Genomic DNA, 18,164 nt, shown 5'->3' on the forward strand with positions numbered 1-18,164 from the left:
GATAAGGTTCTAAATCAGAAGTCTTTTAACTTTCAGCTTTATTATTTAGCTAGTTATGAAAATGGAACAGCTTGTTTAAACATTGCATCTCCTTCCTGATACTTGTAGTGGTGCTTCATTTTTGGAATGCCCCTGCCATAGCTGTCCGCCTACAACAACAAAGAAGAGGTGCCTTCACGAAGGAGATACCCCTATAGATTACTATAGATCTATAATCACTATAGATATCACTATAGATTAACTGTACGTGAAGGAATAAATCAATATCCACTCGTGAGGAGGTAGTACACGAAACATCAGGTCACGTTGCCGGCCCTGAGTGTCGGGCGGCAGGGTTTGTCTGCCTGGACGCCCCACATTTTGACACCACCTGCACCTGCAATAATAAGAAAGTACTTCATTGCCCAGCACTCCTGTATTGTGTTCCACAAGAGCATTTATTGGTTGGACTTACCTTGATTTATTGGACTTTACCTGGTGAACTATTTTGACTGTTCGTTTGCAAGCGGCTTGAGCCTGGAATTGTTTGCTTCATAATTGAGTTGACTAAATATCCTGAAAGTGATTTATGTTGCTGCTATATCTATTTGCATTTAAATGTGATTAATTGATTTTAAAAAAAATAGTTTTATTGAATTCAGATACAGAAGATAAAGATTGTAGTTTGTCATTTACAGAAAATTCTAGATTAAAATACTGTACAATAAAAAGTAATAAATTATAACAATTGCTTGTGAGCGTCAGAAGGTGAGTGAATTCTATGATACACACCAACATGCATAAAATCACTTAACCTAAGTAAAGAAACATAAAAGTAATTTATAATTTACACATATGTATGTAAATGCAACTGTTTTAAGCCTGGATGGGGTCTATTAATTTCAAGATAATCAAGGAAGAGATTTATTAATTGATTTATTCCTTCACGTACAGTTAATTCTGTTCTCTATAGTGATAGCTGTCTGCTTGGCACCAAGTCTGTTAGATGCCTGTTTTTACTGTGTCTTTCGTTGGGTGTTTTTCCTCCCCCATGTGTGTTTTATATTGGGTATATGTTGTACTAGTTGTATGATGACTCTTCATCTTGTTTTTACATTGACTTTTATGTTGCCAACTGGAAATATATTTGTTGTAGCGGTGGAATTTATGGGATCTAATGATTGTCAGCCATTCTGGGAATCAGTTGATTTGAAAGCACAAGATATAAAAGCTTTGAGCAAATGAAGATCACATAACAATTTATAGTGAACCCAGGAAACCTATGGGAAAAGCTTTCAGATTCAGTCTGTATAGTTAAACAATCAACCATTTTAAGTTCTAAATGAAAGGAGCCAGAATTAGCTTTTAGACTGGCCCGTTAATTAGAATCTCTAGAAGATCAGGTGCTTAAAGTGATGTAAAGATTCTTGAATGCCTAAAATCCAACTTCAGCTGCAACTATGCAACCTTTTTGCTCAATGTTACCTTCTCAGCTGGAGCAGCGTTTTTCAGATTATCTTCACGATGTCATCTTCCACTTTCTGGATTTTCCCATGCTTCACTCTGATATTTCACCTACTTTGCAATGATTTTTTCCTGAAAGATTACCATAAGAGTGTGGCAACTTACTGTCTGGATAGGATGGTGTGAATATTTAAAACTCCTGCCCACATCAGTACCATTTTACTGCTGCCATCCCCTTGTGCCCGCTGTTATAGTACTGTCACATCAATGGAATTACATCATTTTGGATTTTAACTCAGAAGTAATGTTATGCCACTCTAGGATTCAGTGGAAATGCTATGGTTTTATCATAAAGTTTCCACTGAATCCTAGTGCGGTGTGATGTCACTTCTGGATTTGCCCCAGAAACATCAATCTTCCCACTGCTCCAGCCTATTAAGCAGTGTGTGTGTGTGGGGGGGGCTTCTGGTGAGAGGTATTCTGCTATAGCGTGAAACCTGGGTAACCTAAGAAACACTGACTGTCCAAAGTTACTGCAAGCATGCCTAAAGGTCACAGATGGCTAATCTTTTATAGATACGGTCATCAGGAAATGGCATGTTCCACTTGCAGGTGAACATGGAGACAGAGGGAAAGGAAATTCTTAGTAATTGTTATGAAAACTCTACTACTTCTGCATTCCTCTGGTGGTAAACATATCACTTGTTGAGATTCACTGTTCTAGAATTCATTTACTGCATTTTAATCTTGCTCCTTCCTCTTAAGAAGCTCAGGTTGCATACATGTTTTTCTCCTTTCTCATTTTATCCTCACGATTACCTTGAGAGATGTTAGGCGAGGGGTAGGCAGCTCTCAACATGTATGCTGACAGTGGCAAACCAGGCTCTCTTGCTTGGCCTTGACCTTAATAAACTAACTGTCTTACTGCCTAAGGCAGCCTCAATATGTTGATTGCAGGATGGGTCTCAAGGAATTTTTTTCCTGGGACCTCTGGGTGGCCTCAATAGAGAGTAAATCCTACTAGACTCTGTGATACTGACTTCTGAATAAACATGCTTAAGTTTATGTTGTAAATTGAGCTTTCATTTTGCCAGGTATCTCCGGGAGTATGAATTTTGATGAGGAGGACACAGATGATGAGGAAGAAGCGAGGAAGCCCTCGGGATCTCCTTCACCCTGTTCTGAATTGGAGAGGCCTAGTTCTGCAATCAGTGAAAAATCTGCTACAGTAAGCCTCTTCCCCCAGCCAAAATTCCAGCCTTTGGCTGATTCCGCACACATTGGATAATGCACTTTCAATGCACTTTATCAGTCGTTTGAGGTGGATTTTTTGTTCCACACACAAAAAAATCTGCTCCAAAATAATCTATAAAGAGGATTGGAAGTGCATTATCCAACGTGTGCGGAATCAGCCCATGAATTACCTGTGCTAGTTCCTCTTGTGAAGTCTTATCAGGGATGTGCTCATCCCCACATTTTCAGGGGGACTTATTGGGGCATGGTGCTTTCTGCTGGCTTGATCTCTTCTTGTTTATTTTCATCTTGCCTGCGGAGATGCCCATTGCACTTACCCTTATTCCTGAAACGGCTTTTATTATGGAGCCCATGCTTCCCTTAGCAAGAGTTTTAGATGTGTGGAGGTAGAGTTTCCTTGTCCAACTTACATTTCCTGTCTCCAGGCATGAGTATTCCTTTTGAAATTAAGACACATGTTGGCCTTTATTCTTTGCAGCATGTATGTAGCTGTCATGTGTCTGTTTGTGTCTGTATCTGTGTCTAAAGGTTGGGGGCAGGGTTCTCATCAAGACCCTGTTTTTAACAGAGTAATCATTTCTCCAACAGGAACTGGGTACTTCCTCTGCTGGGCCACCTCAGGCAGATGCACAGCTGGGAGAAATTGAAAACCTAGAGGAGTTTGTACTGCGCCCTGCTCCCCGAGGCATCACAGTGAAGTGTCGGATTACAAGAGATAAAAAGGGGATGGACCGAGGCCTCTTTCCTACTTACTACATGCACCTGGAACGGGACGACAACAGAAAAGTACTGAGAACAACAACAACTATTCATTCAGTGTGACATAGATTAAAATACATTGATAAATTTACTCCCCCTCCCCAAGAGGAATCAAATTCTCAGTGTATAACAAGTATAGCAGTCTACTGTGCATTTATAGTGTAATCTAAATGGTCAGTAGCAGCAGTCAGTGAAGTTTTTTATCTTTCGACAACTCATAGACTGAATACGTCTTGATTAGTAACGGGCAACAGTTTGCTATGGCTTCCAAACTGAGCAAAATGACCAACCACGTTTGTTTCTTGCTCACAAACTACAATTCCAAACTAGATTAACCCCTGGCTTAGAATTCTAGTTTGTAAGCAAGAAACAAACCACAATTTGTTGTTCATTCAGCACCATTATTTTAGCAGGTCAGCCTCAGAATGTCGTCCAAATGTATTCACATTACAATTGCTGAGATGAGTTTTAGTGAGTGTAGAGTGAGGATGTGAAGAAGCTGCATCCGTGCTTGACTCTTGACTATCACGTCTGCCCAGGGCTTTTTTTCTGGGAAAAGAGGTGGTGGAACTCAAGACTGCACAATGACATCACTTTGGGTCAGCTGGAAGAAGGGGGGAGTTTTTAAAAGTCTGAATTGGGGGTGGGGCCTCCGGCCATGTGACCATTTTCAAGAGGTGCCGGAACTCTGTTCCAGCATGTTCCAGCTGAAAAAAAGCCCTGCATCTGCCTAAAGGGGATTGCCTGGTTGACTTCTGCGAGTGGAAGTGGCTGTATTCCGGGTGGCTTGATCCTGACCACCTTGAAAGAGTAGGTTGTGTTAAGAAAACCTTGGGGGGCTCCAAGGGTTTAAGGAACCTCCCCTCCTGAGCAGGCAATGAAAGCAATGTGGAAAATATCCTTTCTTCATAAGAGAATTTTTAGTGTACCAGCTCTTATTTTTGGAAATTTCTTACTGAATGGCAAAAACGGATTTGTTTTTATCTGTGCTGAATAGAATAAAAACCCAGAAGATTAATTTTAAGAAAGAAAACATTTCTGGAAAATGTATATGTTTGTAGCGGTGCTAAATTTCCTTAAAGATTGGAATGGATATGAGAAAAACAATCCCTGAAGGAAGAAAGAGATGTTATTTTAAATATTGTTATCAGCATTGTTAGCTTCAGTATTAGTTATAATAAGTTATCCTCTACTGGCATCTGTCCTGAGAGACTGAGGTTTTAGTATGATGCCCCATATTTGTCATCTTAATTTGTGAGGAAATCAAAATGGATCCTGAGAGTTCAAATTTAGGTTGGTTAACCCCTTCTTCATCACAGTCTTTCCTTGATAACCCCCCCCCCACAAGCTTTTCTTAGCCCTCCAGGGGGGAGAGGGGATACAGGCAACCTTTTTAGTTTACTAAATGAAAGGTCAAGCTAGCCGCTCTGGTAGATCTTCCCATGTGCAAAGATCATAGGATAGTTCAATATTAGAACTGCAAAGCTGAGCTTGGGACAGTCAGCCTTTGTTGTGCTGAGTGGTGGGGAAATCTCCCAATAGCAATGTCAACATGTGAAGGAGGAGTAAAAATCAAATAAATGCTAGTTTTCATAATAGACTTTTCCTCACAGCTCTTACTTTGATAACAATGTTTGTATTTCTAGATATTCCTTCTTGCGGGGAGAAAAAGGAAAAAGAGCAAAACATCAAATTATCTGATTTCAATTGATCCAACAGATTTATCTAGGGAAGGAGAAAGTTTTATTGGCAAACTCAGGTGAGAGCCATAAAAAAAGAAAAATGAACATATGAAGTTGCTTTTTGTTACCAACCTTTTGATCCATCTGTCCTTGTTCTGTCTGCTTTTAACAACTCACCAGAGTCGGGCAGAGGCCGTCCCCAGCTGTGCTGCTGACCTTTCTTTGGTTTTAAATGCCACTGATTGAACTTGGGACTTTCAGCAGGCACATCATGTGCTCTGCCCTCAGCTATGCCCCTCTCCAAATAAGATGTTTGGTGAAGTTCTGTCCCTATAGTAATACAAATTGCCGTGGCAGATTTCATGTCTTGGTTCCACCAAAACATCTTGTCCTCCGCTGAGATGGTTGTTCCTGCAATGTGTGACTTTCGTACTGGCTCATTTATATGAGGAATCCTACTTCATGCTTAGATACTACTTGGCTAGATGGATACATTATTTGACTGCATATGTTGACGCAGATGGAGAGAATACCCAGGCTTAAGTACTGCATGTTTTGTCTAGGGTACAAAAGTTTAAGGACTACTTTGAGTGAACAGGTAATACAATTTCAGAAGAAATATTGTGAGTGACTCTTGTGTTCCCTTATCCTAGGTCAAATCTTATGGGAACTAAATTTACTGTCTACGATCATGGAATTAACCCAATGAAAGCACAGGGGCTGGTGGAAAAAGCTCACACTAGGCAGGAACTGGCTGCGGTTTGTTATGTAAGTGATTTACTATTAAGATTTGAGAGCAAATGAAGAGCTGTTTGTATGCTACAAATCTTTCTTCTGGGACTTCTTCAAGGCCATGGTGAAAATTTCCATGTGCGCACTGTGAATTTCTGCATATGAGATTATAAAATTGTTCCAGATTACTCTGGTCAGGCTTGGCTCAGATATAGGCATGCATTTCAGAAGCCTAAGATGTCTAGTTGTGTGTATGTGCGTGCATGTGTGTGGTGGGGGGGAGCAGGTAAAATACTGCCAAGTCACAGTGGCATTATGGCAATACCTGCTGGAGTTTTCAAGGCAGAGATGAACAGAAGGGGTTTGCCATTACCTGCCTGGTCTTCCTTGGTGGTTGTGTGCGTGTGTGTGTGTCCATTGTTCTGAAATTGTGAACGAGCTCAAGTTCAGTAATCTTGCATTGAAACTTGAAGTTTCTCTATTTGATGACTGCCAATCTTAGCTCAACACTCTTAGAGAGCCAGTTTGGTGTAGTGGTTAAGAGTGCAGGATTCTAATCTGGAGAACCAGGTTTGATTCCCCACTCCTCCTCTTGAAGACAGCTGAGTGACCTGGGGTCAGTCACAGCTTCTAGGAACTCTCTCAGCCCCACGCACCTCACAGGGTGATTGTTGCTCTGGGGATAATAATGACATACTTTGTAAATCACTCAGAATGGGCATTAAGTTGTCCTGAAGGGCGGTATATAAATCAAATATTATTATTATTATTAACAATGGAATGTTTAGGAAGATTAAAATGTTCTCCCACTGGTTTTGAGTATTGTGATTTTTAATGCTAGATTTATTTGTGTGTATGTGTATAATTTTAATGTCCATTTATTCTTTTTTAGTCTGTTTGTCTGATGTAGAGAGTGGAAGGGCATTGTTTGTGTTTGATGGCATATATAGTGTTGGAAGATGAATAAGTGAATGAAGCTGAGACGGTAGGGCTGGTGTTGTTTGGTCCGGGGATTGTGCTGTTAGCGTGATTATGGGCACAGAGAGTTGGCATCTTGGTTTGTTGCAGACACTGGTCTCAGAGTCTGTGTCCATGATAGGAAGTGCATTATTGTGAGTGAGAAGTTGTTTAAGGTTAGGGGGCTGTCTGTGGACAAGAAAAGGTTTTTCCTATAACAACAACAACATTCGATTTATATACCCGCCCTTCAGGCCAACTTAATGCCCACTCAGAGCGGTTTACAAAGTATGTTACTATTATCTCCACAACAAAACACCCTGTGAGGTGGGTGGGGCTGAGAGAGCTCCAGAGAGCTGTGACTGACCCAAGGTCACCCAGCCGGCTTAAGGGGAGGAGTGGGGAATCAAACCCGGCTCTCCAGATTAGATTCCCATGCTCTTAACCACTACACCAAATTGGGTCTCTTATACCTTGGATTCTCTTACACCTTGAAGGTCTTTAAGGTGCTACTGGACGTGAATCTTGCTATTCCACTACAGACTAACACGGCTGCCACCTGAAACTAATTGGTATACATGAGCTGTTTGCTGTTTGGTTAATTATAGATTTCTGTATTGTTAAAAGACAATTAATACTTTCAACAATTGTTACTTTGCCACAGTAGTCAGAAGAAATATTGGAGTAATATGTTTACCCTGACCAGGAAGTGCCTATAGAACACTGGGTGACTGTATTGAGCCTCGAGGAGGGAGGCAGAGAGATCTTTGCTCTTGTGGTGAAGCCAGCTTTCAGTTTGAATGTGCAGAAATACTTGTTTGTAGCAGTGGTCACTCAGATATTCTGGCTTAGGGTCCCAGGTTTGCTCCATGGGGACTTAGGCAAGAACAGCAAACCAGAAGAACGTAACCCTTTGACTTTTAGACCTCTCCCTTGATTTCCTACACAAAGATTACGTGCAGACATCTTAAATACACACGTCCCTGACCTCAGCTTCAGCGTTCCTCCAATCTGCACAGAAAGAGGATTGGGGCGGGAAGACTGAAATATGCTGCCAGCAACCTCAGCTGGAAGTGAGCCGTCTGTGTGAGATGGTACGTCATCACCAATGGTTACATGGGGAGGAAACTCATCTTAAAAATTTGATCCCTTTGGACTGCACCTGAAATTGTAAGACCTTAAACCTCAGTCCCGGAATGGAAAGCTGAACAGGCCTTAACTGGGTATAAATATCCGACGCATTCTCTGCCTCTAAAGACGTATGTCACTTTAGGTACATTGGTATAAGTGCTTCAGTTAGGTGATTTTTTACTTAGTATTAAGTTGATCATGGAAAATAAATGTGTTGAAAGGTCCACATTGACCTACCTTTGTTCTGAGGTTGCCTTCTTACTTATGGGCCATGTTTCTGTGCCTTTAAAAGCTTCTCTCAGCACAGAGGTGCAGTGATAAGGAAAGCTTCACAGATTGATTACTTCCTGTTAAGAGCACAGAAATTCTGTCCCTAAAAATATTATTGTTGTCTTCCTTTGAAATTACATAGATAAAAGTCAGCATACACTGGGGTGTGATTACTACTATTTGTGAGATCACTGTAAGGAGGAAATAGGAAACATTCGCTGCAGCTTCTGAGATGTTTCTAAGCTTCTTTATGGATATTAGGTCAGCCAGGCCTTTTTTTCTGGGAAAAGAGGTGGTGGAACTCAGTGGGTTGCCAGCACAGGGGGCAACTCTTGGCGAGAGGTGGTGCCCCTGGTACCACATGTGCGCTTGCAAAGTGCACACATGCTCCCAGAGCCAATGACGTCACTTTGGGTCAGCTGGAACAAGGGGGGAGTTTTTTAAAGTTTAAATCGCCTTCAGCAAAAATGGTCACATGGCTAATGGCCCTGCCCCCTGCTCTCCAGACAGAGGGGAGTTTAGATTGCCCTCTGTACCACTGGAGCAGCATGGAGCAATCTCAACTCCCCTCTGTCTGGAGATCAGTGGGCGGGGCCACCAGCCATGCGACCACTTTCAAGAGGTTCCGGAACTCCGTTCCACCGCGTTCCAGCAGAAAAAAAGCCCCGAGGTCAGCTCTCCTTGAGCTGGTTGTGTGTTAATTGCAAGCTCCTGGGCTTGCCTCAAATAAACAGAGTGACTTGTCAATAGAGCAGCAAACAGTTTTTGTTTTTTTTTAGCCTTCCAAGTAGATGTTACTTTGGGTGCAGTGGGATTTCTGAAGTCTTCTTCCTACCATCCAGTTAACTCGCTGCTGCTGCTGCTGCTGTCAAGGCCGGTAGCATCAGAAGGTGGGAGGAGAAGAGAGTCACCTGTTTCCTTCTTCCTCCCCTTCCAATGCATTGGACACAGTTTTAGAAATGTCCGAGGTATGACTGATTCAACCCAAGAAAGATAACTCCTGGTGTGTGATATTAAGATATCAGACACTCTGGATGTCATACTTACGAGGATGTACTGGCTGTAACCCTGCTGAAACAGCGTCTGGGTAGGGGGAGAAAGAAGGAAAGAGGAAAACTTTCTTCCTGCTTGTTAACTTGGGTTGGGAAGGAGGAGGCAGAGGAGATAAAGCGGTGTAATGGTTGCCTTTTTATTAAACCCGAGTATTACAAGTTGCAGAAACTTGTATTATTATAAGTGCAAAGAATATGAGTTCTGGAGGCATTGCTGTAAATTTGATAATACTCTTTTACTGTTAATTACCAATCTGACTGTTGTTATGATCAGCATTTGTATGTTTGTGTATGGTACAGGGAAAGTTTCTATATTGTGAGGACCATTGTGGATGGAAATGTGACATGGGTATATGTACAGGGGGACACACACATTGCAGTAGATTGCCCGGCCAAACGGTAACATGAATGGAGGGCAAATGTTGTTCTCACTGCAACCATTTGTGTCTCCAAGTGCGGCAGTTTTACGTATATGGGAGAAAATCAAGGGGCGCACTCAGGACACCTGTTCCCCGATCTGCCTGTCTTCATCCTGCTTTCTCTTTTGGGAGATGCTGGAATGTGAGAGAATGTTGGGAATCACCGGGAAAGCCTTTACCAGGCATCTATCTGAAGAACTGGGGAAGACAGGTTCATTAATCTTACCCTTCAACTTCTATTTCCCTTTTTGCAAAGGAAACAAATGTACTGGGATTCAAGGGGCCCAGGAAAATGTCCGTCATTATTCCAGGAATGAATCTAAATCACCAACGGATTCCAATCAGGCCACGAAACGTAAGTCTGGAATTGAGTCATAATTGTAATGGAATAAGAAACGGAATTTTAGTTCAGAACAATTCCAGTGGACCTCCAGCGTTGTCCTTGTATAGTAAGAGAAGGGGGTTGCCCATAACATATGATGCTCTTTTTTCTGGCCATTTTTCTGTGACCCTTTAATGCCTTTAAATTCATGTATATTAATGGATGTGTGTGCAATTAATGTATTGTATAAAATATTTATAAACTCGCCTTTCTTCCAAAAAGTTTGGGACCCAATGAAATATAACTAAAACTTCTACCATAAGCTATCCAAAGAATTCATAAGACAGTTTACCATCTAAAAATCCCCACTGCTTCCCTTCTCTCTTTGAGAAGAAAATGTGTTGAGCTTGGGGTTGTCCTTCACATAATCCCCGGAGTCAGGAGTGTTACCATTGGCTCTGCAAACATGTGAACATGCTTTCAGACTGACACCTGGGAGGGGTTTGCTTGTGCGTTTGTGCGGGGAGTAGAAAATGGAGGACTTTTACCTAAAGAGGCGCCTGTGGGTAGCGTGTCCAGTGGGAAAAAATATGACCGATCAGATTTAAAGGATTAATGGAGTTTATTGAGGGATTTGATATGATGTTATGGAAGGGAAAACTTACTCTAAGTAAATTACCAGCACTAGTAAAAATTAAGGCTCCGATAAATAGCACTTTCCTACGATATCAGAACAGCTGGAGATCAACCATAGCTAGTCCAATTTGAAGCAGGAGTTACATTTAAACTAGCAGTGTAAATGTGGGGAAAATGGGGAACAGGACAGAGGAGGACAGAGAACAGGTAGGAGGCCCTAAGTAGCAGAGAGGAGCAAAATGCCAGCTCTCTGTGTGGTGCAATATGAATTGGAAAGTAGGGGGAGATTGATTAAGATAGGGAGCAGTGATAGGCCTCTCCTAGTTTGCGTAGAAATCAAAATAGAAGAAGGAGGAATCCAGTTCATTGGGAGTCTGAGTTGCTGTCCATGTAGAATCCAGGCTGAGACTCAAATTTCAGGCTAGTTATAGTATTTTGGGACCATACGGTAACATGAATTTATCTTCATGACTTCTGTACAATCCCACATTGGGTCTGTGCATGTGCAGGCTAGCCATGGGAAAGATTTCCAGAGCTTTCTAGAAGATTAGAGGCTTTTCCACATAGGATGGTTTTTGTCGTAATTCCGTACAGCTTTGATGTAGGACCAGAGTTTTGCACGCGTGGTCAACATACCTTGCTTCAGTCTTCAAACTGCTTCCCATACTCTTTCAAGTTTTGCATGATGAAAGGTTGGATCTGGTGCAGAATCAATTTTCTCCCAGGTTTTCTGCAGTTTTTCTCCCTTTGCAAATACCTTGGGCTTTTTTTATAGCAAATGATGGCTTTTTTTGAAGTGCAGAATGTTTTCTTCGGTGTAAGCCCTGGCTCTTCTTTTTGCCCTCCCCTTTATCCCCCTGATTGGTTGAATGGCAATGTGGAACCACACCCTTCCCCCTTTCTTCCCCAACCACTCTCAGCCCTCATCCTTAAAAACAAAAAGTTGTCATTGTTTGTTATATGTTGTGTGTCCACAGTAAATTGTCTTCTTAACAACTGAAGCTATTAGCATGACATTTTGTACAAGAATCTCTGTGTTTCCTGTATTTTAATAATCACATGGATTGTTATTTTTTTTTAAAGTTGACCATTGGCAAAAAATAAGTCCAGCGTCAAGAAACTTAAAAATATTAGTAACACTGTTCAGTCAAGCCTAAAATCATGTTGTATCTGAATATTGAATGTCTTGCACTCCCTCCTAAATTGAAAGAGGGAGATAGCCCTCTTCCTTTGGAAGACAGGCACCACAGAGAAAGCCCTTTTGCCAGTTCCCCTCCCATAAACTTGACCTGGCAAGAGAAGGGAGGAATCAGTCATGCCTTCAGCTATGACTCAGGTTGATTTGGAGAAAGGTGGACACTTCAGAAACTGCCAGGATCTTGAACTGAACTCAGGAAAACACTGCTAGCTAAAGTAGTTGGAGAAGAATTAGCTGTATGCATTCAAAGCAATTGGCACCTGACTGTAATCATGACGCTGCTTTCTACAGCGTTTGATGCTTTTACATTTTCTTCAAGGACAGACCCAAGTAGAATGTGTTTAAGTAGTCAAGTCTGGAAGTGACTGAAGCATCAGTATAGCAACGTCAGATTTTACCAGAAGGGGAGATGGCTTTTGCACAAGATGTCGTTCAGCCTAACTTGCCTCAAAGGGAGGTTTGTTTATTTATGTTATTGATAGTCCGCTTGTCTCACTGAGGCTCAGGGTGGATTATACAGTGTAAGTCAATACGATCAGTGAACAAATATAATAGGGTACGGGTTGCAGAAATTTGAAAACAAATCTGAATACAGAGATGAATCATTGCTGGAACAAAGCATAAGTAATAAAACATAACATCTTAAACAACACAGACGCTACCCATTAGGATCATATCTATATTAATGGGCAGTACCCTGTAGTATAGTCCACAGTCCTTATCCCTTTACGAAAATATCTCTGTGAACCATTTCTTACAACACAGCCCTATTAACTTGAGTAAAAGAACCTTCCTGGACAATTCAGTTTTACATCGTTTGCAGAAAGCCAGGAAAGTGAAGGCTTTGCTGACCTCCTCTGGCAGGCCGCCATAAGGTGGGGGTTTCCGCAGAGAATGTAAGTAAGTGTATGGGCAGCTGCTGATTTTGCTCAGCTGCATTCGACAGAATTGAGAGAATATACTTAGAAAAGGTATTAAAGGCCTTTGGTTTTGGTGACAATTTCTGTAGGTGGGTAGATATTTTATATCATCAGCAAGGATATAAATTAATGGTAGTTATTTAGCCTCTTTTCAGCTTCGGGGGGTGGGTGGGTAGGACAAGGTTCCCCCATTGTCACCATTACTGTTTGAATTGGGAATTGAGGTGTTAGCTTTGAAGGTCTCCTAACGCGATGAAATCCTGGGTATAAATAAAAAAGCTCAGAAACAAAATTGCTACTGTATGTAGATGACAAGTTTTTTTGTGTAAAAAATGCAGAGAATCAATGGCAGTGCTAGAGGTTAGTTTATAGGCATTTGAGTCTCAGAGTATAAGGTCAATGCAGGAAAGTCAGTTTTATTAGTTATGCACCTTGATCAGGCAATCATGGAATAGATCTCTAATATTACAGGTTCGAGCTGGAAAAAAATAGATATTTGGAGAGTTTGTTTTCAGATAACCTGAAAACTATGATGAATGATAATTTGGCCCCAATAGTAAATAAAATAGAACAAAAATTGAATTCTTGTTCAGAATTATCTTGGCTGGATACGGTAGCAGCTATGAAAATGCTGTCAGAAATCTTGTTTATCTTTCTGGCTCTGCCTTTGATAGTAAATAGCATCTACTATACTTTATAAGATTCTAGAACTATTGGAGGAACAGGAAACCTAGAATTAAGGCCAATGTAGTTCAACAGTCTTGGCAGAGAGGGGGAACTACTTAGTATTATTATGTCTCAGGATTGGTATCCATTGTCAGCTAGTTTAAGAAAGAAGAACAAAGGGGGTCAGGAATCAAGAATAATTTGGGAGACAGAGCAACAGGGAATTGAAGTGCCATTGAATATATGGATATGGAGGGGGAGAAATTTGTCCCTTGTGCAAGTATAGGAGAACTTTGAGAAATTGCTGGAATGGAAATATTCGCTTTGTTGACCAGTACTGTCAGGAAAAGAATTAATTAATGCTTTTGATCAGGGTATGTTTTATGGATAGATAACAGCAGGATTGATTTAAAAATTCAGACCTTGTAAAGGATGGAAAATTCCTCTCTTACGGGAAGTAAAAGGATTAGCAGAAGGAAAGCATTTAACAGAGTATCAGTATTTGCAGATCAGAAGTTACTAGTATAGCAAATGGATGCCAATGAATATATTCCGGCTGCTAGAAGATGTTGAGTTAATTACTGGTAGGCCAGAAAGACAAAGGAAATTGCTATCTAAGATCTATGAATTATTGCTGGAAAAGTATAGTAATTTATAAACAGAAATGGGAAAAGGATTTCTGATGAAGTGTGGTGCAACTACATTTTTCCCTTTTGGAAAATTGAAAGGTAGTATAGGTGTCACAGAGCTTGACAGCCCCTGCAAGAAAAGAATTGATATTTGATGTATATTTATATTTCATTTCTTAATGTAACATTATACTGTAATAGATTTGGAAATGGGGTGCCTGTGTGAGGATAGGGTTGAGAAATAATGTGGTTGGTCTGCTTTACCCCCCTTCTCCAGAACAATATCTGAATTATTTCTCTTTCCAAAAAGCCAAGGAAAGTCTAGAATAAAAAGCCTTTAGCTTAAGAGAAAAGTTAAGGCACTTACCAGTGCTTACAGTCCAAGTGTTAGAAGGGGCCTTAGAGGCTGTTATGGTGTCCAGCCTCCTGGTTAATTTAGGGACCCTGTCAGGGGTCAGTCTGTTCTGATAGATGGCTTCCAGCCTCTTCTTGAAGATCTCCAGTAGAGATGGGCACGAACCAGAAAAAACCCGAACCGTGCAGTTCGTGGTTTGTCGCATTTCATGAACCATGAACTTTCATGAACCTGCCCTCGTTCACGAACTGGTTTGTTTCGTTCGTGAAAACGCCATGTCCAGGTCAGCAGAAGGCCACTTCCAGGTCAGCAGAAGGTAACTTCTGGGTCAGCAGAAGGTCTGCAGGAAGTCCATCCCCTGTTGCCTAGGAAACTGATTGATCGGTGCCAGGCTGTCTGCAGTGACGAACCAAAAACCACACCAAATGAACCAGCCTAAAGTTTGTGGCGGTTTGTCAGAAATGGGCTCTGATGAACCACTGGTTCGCGAACCACAAACCAGCCTGGTGTGTGATGAATTTTGGTTCTTATTTTGGTTCGTGCCCATCTCTAATCTCCAGCTGTACAGAGCCACTTACCCTTAGGTCAATAATGCTTTCTCCAAACACTTCTCTGAAACCTACCCTGCAGGGACTTGGGCCCATTAGATCTAATCTTGCCCGCTGGACCTGCAGAGAGCAAGGCTTTGCCTTCTTTTTTGGGATGCCCCTTCTCGGGAGTTTGAGGAGCACAGTTCTGTTTCACTTCAGCGTTCTCTGCTCCAGGCTAAACATAACCAGTTCCTTCCACCTTTTCTTTTCCAGACCATCTTTGTTGCCCTCTTTTGAGCCTATTCTGATTTTGTCTGCATCCTCCTCAAAATGCAGCATCCAGACTTTGAGTGTGTGCTGCAGATGAAGTATGACTATTCTGGAGCAGAGCAGATTTATTGTTTCTCAGGACATGGTTTTTATGAGCAAAGCCCATAGAACCCCATGTGTAAATAGCATGACATACTCCTGGCTCCCCAAGTTTAGTTATTATTTCACTATAAATAGCACATCAGTATAATTCAACCGCAGAGCATTTATCCCTACAACCAGTAGGTCAGAACAGATCAAGTGAAAAATTCCAGGTTTCTTGTGGGTCTTGAGGCCTGCTTTTGTTCCTCCATCTCTGATGTTTGCCAGCTTTGCTCTGCCCCCAACTGTGGATCTGACCGATTTGCAAACAGCTTCATACTAGGATAAAGAAATGCTGGGGTGAAAGGGTGGGGAGTTAAATTAATTAAAGGTATTTCCAGCTATCTGTTACTTGGTGATTCCAAAGTGTGGCTCTTCAATCAGTTGATAGGCAAAATGAAAACAAAACTAACATGGAAATCATAATAAATTTCCTCTGTGCATTTAATTGGAATAATAAACCAATCTCCAGCTATCACAGGCTGTTTGATGCTGGAATGAGGAATAAATGAGAGCATCAAGACAATTTCATTATTTTCTTTATTATCATTTGTTGTTAGATGGGAAATAGAAAATATTACCTACAAAGAGAATTTCACACCAAGAGCTAAGAGACAAAGGTGCACCAGGAAAAACCAACCTATACTTTGGTTGCATCCAGGCGTGATTACTGCATAGCACTCAGTATCTGGCTGCCTTTGAAGACTAGTGGAAATTTCATATGATTGAAATAACTGTGGGAAGGATGTTAAGGACAGGAATCACATTGCTCCTGTACTAACCAACTCCTGTTGGTTCCCAGTTTGTTTCTAGGCACAGTTCTAAGTGCTGGCTTTAACCTTTAAAGCCCTATAAAATCTAAGTCTGAAAGACTGTTTCCTTCCTTCTGCATGAACCTGCCCATCCATTGAGATTTTTCAGAGATGGTTGGTAACATGGTCTAATGGTGGTGCCATGTCTGTGAAGCTCTTGACTTAGCATTTTCACTGTGTTCAGGCACCAGATGAAGTTTTTATTCTTCTGTTCTGCTTTTGACTGAGTTACCATTCTGCTCCCCTGCCCTGCCCCACCCCATTGTGACTTTGCTGTGACTGTCTGAATTATTTGTTTCCCTAATGTTGGTTTTTAAGATTGAAATTGGTGCTTATTTTTTGTTGTTTTTAAGACTTAAATTGCTTATATATTTTGGAAGGATTTTAAAATTTATTTTAATAATTAACTATTTAAATACAAACCTCACAAAATGCATTAAAATAGTAAGTCAATAAGAATGTTAGGAAAGGTGGGATAGAAATATTATAATAAATAAACAGTAGATTCTAACAAGGAGTGCTTATTCTGTTACATAGGAACTTGAAAGTTTGTTGTCAAAATGGCAGAATAAAAATCTGGATAATCTGATTGAGCTGCACAACAAGGCTCCTGTGTGGAATGACGATACCCAGTCCTATGTCTTGAACTTCCATGGAAGAGTCACCCAGGCCTCGGTGAAGAACTTCCAGATTGTTCATGAAAATGACCGTAAGAAATACAGCAAGGGTTGGGAAACCAAACTCCCTGGTCCAGCAAGTATATGAGGGTCCACACCTGGGATTTATTAATAAAGAAATCAGGGTGGGGGGAGAAGTTATTCACTTCTAAAAAGCGTCCTTGCCATCTAAAGCCTCTGTCCATCTTCTAGCTCAGGTCATCCACCAGTTTTGCAGTGTATTTAGCTTTATTTTATTTATTTTACAAAATGTATATCCTGACTTTCTGCCCTTACAAGAGCCCCCAAGGTGGCTAATAAATTAAAACATACATCATAAAATCATATTTTATAACCGTTAAAACCAAAAAGAACAACAACGTCATTAAATAATTAAAAGCAGAGCTAAAATACATACAAAGAAATAAAACCAACCATTAAAACATTGGGCAGGAAGGAGGAATCACAAAGCAAAAAAGTCTTCATCCGCTGTCTGAAGATGACAACAGATGGGAGTAGATGAATCTCCTTGGGGAGTCGGTTCTTCAGTTTCGGTGCTTCAACTGAAAAGGCCCTCTCCCAGGTTGCCGTATCCCTAGACTCAAAAGGTGGGGTCACCTGAAGCAGGGCCTCTGAAGATGACCGTAGTGGTCAGTTAGATTCATAAGAGATTAGGCGGTCCTGCACAGACCACGTTTGCCATAACGTATTCCACCACCCCCAGTAGATCCATGCAAGCAAATTGTACTTCTTTGGCAGTGTTTGTCTCTCCCCCTCCACCCAGGCTCATTAGCATTCATTGTGTCATCCTTTGGTAGGCCAGATGAGCACCCTTTCCCTGCTATGGGCTTCTGCTTCCTAGGCCTCAGGATGATTCAGTAAAGGAGCAGTAGAGCTACTCCTTCAGACGTGCATTGCTGGAGTAGCCTGCTGAAGCCTCTAAGTCTCATGTCTGACACCTCTGGGAAGGGGAGATTGCTTCCCTGGCCAGAATAACAAGTGGGTGTCTTCTGCACTTGCAAATATAGGAATAGCCTCTTGGGGGGATTTTTGCACAGGTTTTTTTTCCTGAGAGTTCTGGCCCCATACTGCTTCAGTTTATCCCCTGATTTCCATGCACATTTTTTTGCCATTCGTTTTTGCTTCAGATTTTTTTGGTTTCCTTCCAGTTTGTTTTCTACTTCTTTTTAGATGATTACCTGGATCTTTTCCTGGAAGCCAATTTTTAATCCACTTTTTCCTTGTGCATAATGTTTCTTTTCGTTTCGTTTGTCCTGCCCACCCACCTCCAACCCCCTTCTTCATGATTGGACATTGTCATCATCCAACA

At 41.3% G+C, this 18,164-nt stretch overlaps 1 protein-coding gene and 1 long non-coding RNA gene across 2 annotated transcripts in view; one reads left to right on the forward strand and one right to left on the reverse strand.

Annotated features, from left to right (window-relative positions):
* TULP3 (TUB like protein 3) overlaps window positions 1–18,164 on the forward strand; it is a 38,246-nt gene that overhangs the window by 16,302 nt on the left and 3,780 nt on the right. Inside the window, exons 5-10 of the mRNA XM_054998667.1 lie at window positions 2,538–2,671; window positions 3,286–3,483; window positions 5,103–5,215; window positions 5,792–5,906; window positions 9,956–10,054; window positions 16,716–16,887. Coding sequence (XP_054854642.1) covers window positions 2,538–2,671; window positions 3,286–3,483; window positions 5,103–5,215; window positions 5,792–5,906; window positions 9,956–10,054; window positions 16,716–16,887 — 831 coding nt within the window. The remainder of the gene's footprint in view (window positions 1–2,537; window positions 2,672–3,285; window positions 3,484–5,102; window positions 5,216–5,791; window positions 5,907–9,955; window positions 10,055–16,715; window positions 16,888–18,164) is intronic.
* Window positions 49–5,352, reverse strand: LOC129342780 (uncharacterized). The gene is made up of 3 exons (XR_008598255.1): window positions 5,271–5,352; window positions 1,465–1,575; window positions 49–376 (listed from the first exon to the last, which is right to left on the reverse strand). It is a non-coding gene; the product is annotated as an uncharacterized LOC129342780 (long non-coding RNA).

This window comes from Eublepharis macularius, chromosome 15 (genome assembly GCF_028583425.1).
Source record: "Eublepharis macularius isolate TG4126 chromosome 15, MPM_Emac_v1.0, whole genome shotgun sequence".
In the NCBI taxonomy this organism is placed as follows: domain Eukaryota; kingdom Metazoa; phylum Chordata; class Lepidosauria; order Squamata; family Eublepharidae; genus Eublepharis; species Eublepharis macularius.